Raw genomic sequence first — 7,595 nt, forward strand, 5'->3', positions numbered from 1 at the left:
GGATTTTGACAAAAACCAATGATTGGCTTCTCTGTACAAAGTTCAGTCACCTGGTCCTCCTTTAGCAACAATTTTTGACCCTTATAAATGAAAAGAATTATGTTTTTCAAAAGGAAATGGGCATATCCTATGGACTGTGAGAAAATTCTGGTCTCCCTTTTACCTATGTATAATAATATAGCAGGTTTTTGTTTTGTTTCTGTTTTCACTTTGATTTTGCTTATGGACTCTTGTGGTGTGATTGCTGGGAAGAAAGACCACACATGTCAGGTTGGATGAAGCAGATAATAATCATGACCACATTTCAGTTTAGAACCTTTTTAATTAAGGAAAGTCCTTCAGGTACTTATATTAACTAGTGAATATAAGCTTGGCAAGAGCACCTCTCAGAGTCACAGTTCCATTTGTTTTTGTGAGGTAAAAAGAAGGCAAAGAGAATAATGGTGGTGGCTTATCATGGGAACACTGACAATCCAGTTGCCTGCCTTCTGCCTTCCATCAAACATAACTATCACCCCCTCTGCTTCTGTCCTCTGGTGAATGAAGAGAAGTTGGGATCCAAGACTTGATATTAAACTAGACCACATGTACACTGGCTTTGACAGCAGATAAGCCCCCCACCCATACCTGGACTTGGACAAAATGGTAGCCATGTTCTCTGTGCCAAACCTTTTCGGTTTTGACCTTCATCTACACCTTGAAGTGTCTAATTCTTCCTGGGCAAGGACGGACCACTGGACCAGGACCTAAAATAATGCCAGGCTGTGCCTCCTTGGATATTTTCTCCACGTGGAATGCTTCTCCTGAGGCTGACTCCACAGAGGCCACACCCGCGAAGCTGTTGTGCAGGTCATAGTGTGCCTGGTGCACTGGTGGGGCTACTGGGACATCTCTCGCCAGTAGGAATCCCACCAACTGGACAGCTGCAAGAGATGCAGGCACAGCTGCGCCCACCACAGAGGTAGTGGCCTCTGCATCTGCGCCATCTGGTTGGGGCTGCAGCACCACAAGCTGGAGAGAGGACCGTGTTCTTAAGTCAGCTACCTTTCTCCTCCCAGACAGGGCCACCCATGCTTCTGGGTGGAACCCCACCCCATTCTCTCATAATATTTTTTATTTGCAATGAATCTGGCCAAAAAAGAACTACCTAGGTACAAAGCACTGTCATCAAAGCTATAGGGGTGAGGGGTAATGGGCCTGTCGTGCCTCTTTCCTCACAAATTGTCTCGCGGATGGTGCACTTACACATGTCACATGAGCAAAAGCACCCTGCGTCTTGGCTAACCTTCCCCAGCAGTGTCACTCTCTTGGTCATCCACACCTGCAGCCACCAGGAGCTGCAGGCAGGTCTGGCCACCTGGTCTCTGCAACTCAGAAAATCACTCCCACCACCATAAATAAAAAGGTGGCCTTGTCAGCTACACAACCAGGATGGCTCTTCCTATAGCCACCAGTTCGTGGGAGGGGAAGGCATGGCTGAAGAATCCTTCCATTTTTTAGTGATGCCCCACATGCCCCAGCACTACATATATTGTGGGGCTCACCAGGACAGGGCAGTAATTACAGAAGCACTGCCTACATGTTAAGGAGTTACTGTGTTCAGAAGATGCAGGCAAGTATATCCAAAAAGCCATTACCTCTTTTGGGAACACCGTGCAGGTCACTACAACATCTTCCCCACCAACCTTCTCAGTGACAGTCGCCTTACAGAAGCCATATACCTGCCCAAAAAAGAGGGAGTTATTTTAGCAAGTTAAAAGAGTGGATTTCTCCTCCACTGATACTCTAACATGTCAAAGGAAAGAAAGCTTAAATTCTTAATTTCTTTTTTAAGAAAAACCCTTTTCCTAAAGTTTCTAGTTTCCGGTTATAGAAGATATGCAACATATAGTTCTAGGTAGAATGTAGAAAATACAGAAATGTTTTGAGATAAGAGAGGTCACCCATAATACCAGGAATCACGGTGACAAAGGTGAACTTCTGTTAATGTCCATATATTTCTTTCTTATTTTAAGATACTATTAAATGTCACTTAAAAATTGGGATTATTGTGACTATACCATTTTGCATCCTGTGTTTTTCGCTTACTATGAGAGTATTTTCTTATATCATTCATTAGTCTTAGTAAACTAATTTTTAATGTTTGAATAATTTTCTATTTACTGATATGCCATATTTTATTCAATGACCTCCTCCTGTTGGACATTCAGATCTTTTGTGGGTCATTTTACATCTATGATAAATCATCTTTATAGATATATTTCTGCCAGTCATCTCTGATGATTTCTTCAGGCTAAATTCCTAGAAGTAGACATTACTGGCTCAAGGACTTGAAAGATTTCATAGCAGAAGTGCATCCAGAGAGTCTACACTTCATACTCCCAGCAGCTGGGCCTGACTTAGCTTACTTAGAAAAGCCTCTGTCTCTCCACTAACTCCAGGAGCTTCCAGAGGGTATGATGATTTGATAACAGCTCTTAAGGAGGGGAGGTGGCACCCAGAGGAAGGCCTGACATCAGCAGCCCTGCAGGCTGTTTGCACAGGTAGCTCTTTCCTGCAGCCCCAGGATACCAACGTGCTCTAGGGATGCCCTGTTCCATAATCACTTTGCTACCTGAGGTCTGGCCAGCTCACCTTGTCTGCCAGCAGGTTGCACTTGGCCGAGTCTACAACTTCTGCAGCAGCACAGTCAGTGGCAGCCACCACAAACTCCACGAGGATGGAAGGCGGAAGGAGCTGATGAGAATAAGTGGAAATGTTCATGAGGCAACACGAGTTAGTGTGGCAAAAGCAGGGGAGGGGGGTGTGGTAGGACACAGCTGGGGCCACGCGCTGCACACTGCAGGAAGCACCGTGCCTGGGGACCACACTGTGTGGCCAGGAAACGTGGTCCCAATGGCTTACAAGGGCCAGTGCTGTGGCATTGTGTTTTGAAATGTTTGTATACAGAGGTCAGGGTTGGGTATTCCCTGAAGGGGGGCAGACTTCCACTGCCCATCTTCCAGGGCAAAAGTAGTTTTTAGATAAGAAGCAGGAACCAGAGCAAAGACCTTAACCGACCTGAATGGGAACCCTTCTTCCCCACAGCCTTTCCTTTTGGGCTGCACTTTGAGACCCAAGGTTCAGATTACACCAAGGTGGGAAAGAAAAGTTAAGAAATTAATACCTTCCTCACCTATTGTACAGAGCAGGGTCAAATATAAATGAAAATAGAGAAGATACTTGTGCTTTAGTTTCTTATAGCTCTTGGCACATATGGACGCTTACAGCAATCATTGAAATAGTCTGGGGTGGCAGTGCTCTGAGAATCACATATTCAATTAATAGAATTTCCACCTGTACAAATACCACCTGCTCTAGTATGCCATGGCTGCTACCCAGAATACCAGTTTGCTTAAATATTAGAATTCTGTTGCATTCAAATTTGCTAAACAATCCACAGTACAATTAAATTTTCTTCAGTGATTCAAAAGGCAATTTAGGATCCGGCCATTATCTGGAGTATCCGGAGTAAGTAGGCTCAAGCTTTGTTAGTATTGGTGATGAGTTTGCCTGGTGAGAGTGCAGCCGCTGGTCAGGGTGATGCATGAGAAGATGTGGAGACCTGTGGATTTACAGTGAGTGCTTCTGGATGATGTGGGAATGCCCACCTGCTGAACAGCCAACCCTGGTGTTCACTACAACTAAGGAACCAGGGGCTGGCTGGTCTGTCAGTGTCTGGCTACCTTCTGTTAGCCGGGCTCAGCATGGGCAAGGTGCTGAGGTCTCCTTCGGTCCTCATAGCCCTCAGGGCTCTTTCCTTCCTTTTTCTCCCACCACCCTCCTTGCTTGCTGCCCCTGCTCCTGCTCTGAACCTCACTGCAGCTTCACCACGTCCATTCCTGAAGTGCCACCAAACTGCCCAGTCTGTCAAGAGGTCTTAGTCTTACCGAAATTTTAGCCCGGGAAACTTCCACAAGCTGAAAATAGGAGCCGTTATTCTGAGCATTGAAGGTGGCCAGCGCAACCTCCACCGCGTGCACCACCCTGGTGTTGTTCCGCGGGGCCAGCAGGGGGCAGTCGGGGCAGACCTTGTGCACATCCTCGGCCGAGTCTATTCACAGAGAAAAAACTGAATCTGGGCTCTAATTCTCTGGGTCATTCACTCTAGCTCTGCTTATTTAGAGAGAGCTAAGACATCCTCCAGATGGCTTCAGATGTTTTCTCTGCTTCTTACTAAATCTTCGGGGGGCTCCTATCATGCTGACAGGAGCCTCTCCCAGCAAGGGACAATTTCTACCTCCAAATAGACTAGCTCCTAATAAAACAGTTTTCCAGTCCCAGACCCCAGGAAAGCTGGCTTCTCCTTTTCCTCACCAACAAAGTGACTACAATGACTTACGATGAAAACAATTTAGGTTCCTTCCTCACTCTCTCTATAAGGTAAAAATAATATAAAGAATTATCTCTACCTGGACTGGAATCACATTTTGCAGACAATATGGAAAACTGGTTGTCTAGTTTCAGTATCCGGAAATCACAGTCTCCTTCCACAGCCTGGAGAAAGAAACCCACAGTGACAGCCCAGGAGGAGGGCTGGCTTTCATTCCTCTCCCTGGGCGGGCTCTGTTCCCCTTGGCGCAATTGTCCAAGACAAGTCTCACAAAGTCATGCTGACTAGGTGATACTGAGATATTACACTCTCTGGTTTTAGGGAGGGCTACAACCAGCAACCTGAACTATTGTAAAAATCAGCCCAGGGAAAGGTGGCATCAAATGGAAATTTTAGAAACTGCACACTGGCTGGCTGTGAAGGCAGCCTGGGAAATGGGATAAAACTGGACGCCTCTTTGCAGAACCACCATGGAACTGGCCAGGGGTACCACCCGTAGTCACCCCTCAGGGGGCACTCACATGCTCCTGCAGCTGCCTCACAGTGCAATTTGCCACGGGGGTGGGGTCCAGCACATGGCAGGTGGTTTCCAGCAGGTCTATTTCAAGTTCATATACCTCTCCTGTGGGTCGCTGTAGGGACACAAAACAAAGAGGTGAGCAGCCTATTCACCAATCCTGTTAAGTGGGCCGTGTGAGTGAGCCTCCACTGGGCTCGACTGCATCCCTTACTGGAAAGGTAAGGGAAAAGTCACTTCTACTGCTAGTGTTCAACTCCACCTGGTTCTGACTTGGCTTGTGGGCAGGAAACAAAGACCTCCTCAGGTCTTCCTCAGTTGGCTGGGCAAACTCTAAATGGTGTGTGCAAGGATGAAAAGGCCATGGGCTTGGACAGATTGATGGAATCACAGTCATCACTCTGAGCTCTATTTGGAAGTTAAAAATGAATGTTGCTACTCATTTAATTTTTAAAATCTCACCCTGAAAACAGGGCTTGGAAAATATTGGCTTTGGATTTTTCTCAGCCAGGCAGCAAAAGTGGTGTAAAATAGTATCTTACTGTGTCTTATTTTCTCCATTCCTCTCTCTACTTCTTTCTTCCTTCCCTTGAATCATCTGCTTTTCTTCCTTCCCCATTTTATTTTCATTCCCAAAGGAAAATTTGTCCTTGGCTTTTTGTCTTTCGGTTTGTAGATGCCAGGATGCAAAGTTACTGTTCTCTACTGCTCCCTGCTGGCCACAAGGGGGAAGAGCAAGCCTCCCTCTGACGCTGGGGAATCCAAGGTGTCACAGAGTACTAGGGGACCTCGTGTAACTCCCTGGAGTTGTTGTCTCCAGCTCACCTGCCTCTACAGCCTGACTTGAAAGCCGTAAAATTCCAGAAGGTACAAGTATTCCTATTCTTTAAGCCCAGCTCTGCTTGCCTCTCATTTCGGTTCTGTCTGATGAACCAGTGTACTTGGGCCTCAGAATCTCGTCACGAGGAGGAAGCTGTGTTGTACGATGTGCGGATGCGCCCAAGTAAACTTCCTGAAAATACTCAGAGCTGCAGTGTATAGGAGCAGGATACTCCGGGGCTTCTCAAGGAAAGTAACTCTCGAGCTCTGCTGCTAGTGACATCTGTTCATTGCCTTACCCTCAAATATGCCAGTTCTGTGTTATTTCCCTTGAATTGACGGGTGTTTCCTTTGAACCGCCACTGTACTTCAGTATGGCTCCAACAGTCCTAATAGCCATTTGGGACGATCCTGATTGGAAATATTTTATCCCATTGTGAGATCAGATGTCAGTCAGTCCAGACATCCTGATGTTTACCTTATTTTCCTTCCTGGATCTTGTGGGCAATTTGTGGGTAAATCTCTTGCGGGCAATTTATGTTTCTTACTTTTATCTTAGGTGGAACTATTAAAATGCCAATATTTAACTGCTTTTCATATACAAAAATAGCAATGTTTCAATCTCTCATAGCACCTGACACTGGTTCTTGCCCACAGGAGGTTTATAATCAATATTTGCTGAAAAAATTATCCTTCATCAGATATAAAATCTCTTTTCAAAACAGGTAGGAGACAGATGTGTTTTTCCCACCTCTCCAAATCTCTCAACTGATCTCCAAGGCATATTTTCCAAGTTGATCTTTATTGCCACTAGCTTCCTACTACATTGGTTTATCTTTCTTCTCTAGCATGTGAGGAGATGAGTCTCATTCATGCCAAGACTTCTCTCTGGGATGTGGGTACCTCTCTTTGAAGGTAGCTTGTGTAGAGGAAGGAACATAGATCCAAAATCACATCCAAGCTGATGCTTACTAGTTATATGACTGGGGGCAAAAAAAAAAAAGCCCTAATATGTCAGAGGCTTGGTTTCCTCTTCTGCAAGACAAGGATAGTACCTACCTCACAAGACTCAGGGTAGGAAGGGTAAGGAAATGATATACGTGAAAGGGCCTGGCACAGTGTAGGTCATTGTCAGATTCTAGTTTCATTCACTCTCTGTCTTCATCCAGAGAATGGAAACAAAGAAGGACAAGTGATTTCCAGCCAGTGATAATTTGGCAACTAGAATTCAGTAGTGGGCCTTAGTTTTTCCAGAAGCCATGCTTTCTACCTGTGATTTTCAAAATATTATTCGAAGGCTTTCCTTCCCCCCCACACACCTCCCTAACCCCCTTCCAGCACCCTCCTTGAGACCCATGGCTACAATACTGAATGTCTCCTCTGGTGCCCTCTGCCTGCCCCACTCTTGCTCCTGGGAAGAAATCAATGAGGTTACTCCTTTGCAGTTTCCCTGGTGCTGGGACATGTCATCTTTTGAGACAGCCGGTTGAGCACCACACACAGGTCCCTTCAGCTCACATACAGCAATTTCACTTACCCGAGTCCACACCTTCACTTTGTCAATCTGGTTCAAAGTATGCTTGTAGCCCTGAAGACGGTGTTTATTGATGTACTCCACGGCCGCCAGGGCTGCTTCCTCTACTTCTGGGTCATCACAGTTCGGTTGCCTGTAACCCAGACCTGGGTTATGCGGGGCAGAATGGCAGCCCCACAGCTGAGCAAGGCACAGGAGTAGGACAAGGGACTTCATGGCTGCCCCAGATAGGCCCTGGCAGGTGGGCAGGTGGTTGGGAGCTTCAGCACTACCCCAGGTGCTCTGCTTAGAAAGATAGAACGACAGAGGGGCTGAGGGCTTTATTTATTGGTCAGAGCCTGCCGGAGAAATTG

General features: G+C 46.2%; 1 protein-coding gene across 1 annotated transcript; it reads right to left on the reverse strand.

Annotated features, from left to right (window-relative positions):
• Positions 1-302: 302 nt before the first annotated feature.
• Positions 303-7,460, reverse strand: AHSG (alpha 2-HS glycoprotein). Its single transcript, XM_017643200.3, has 7 exons — positions 7,246-7,460; positions 4,894-5,004; positions 4,452-4,536; positions 3,930-4,093; positions 2,635-2,736; positions 1,638-1,721; positions 303-1,011 (listed from the first exon to the last, which is right to left on the reverse strand). The coding sequence occupies exons 1-7, from the start codon at positions 7,456-7,458 to the stop codon at positions 691-693; spliced, it is 1,080 nt and encodes a 359-aa protein (XP_017498689.1). The 5' UTR covers positions 7,459-7,460; the 3' UTR covers positions 303-690.
• Between the last annotated feature and the right edge of the window lie 135 nt (positions 7,461-7,595).

Source organism: Manis javanica, chromosome 3, assembly GCF_040802235.1.
Source record: "Manis javanica isolate MJ-LG chromosome 3, MJ_LKY, whole genome shotgun sequence".
NCBI lineage: Eukaryota > Metazoa > Chordata > Mammalia > Pholidota > Manidae > Manis > Manis javanica.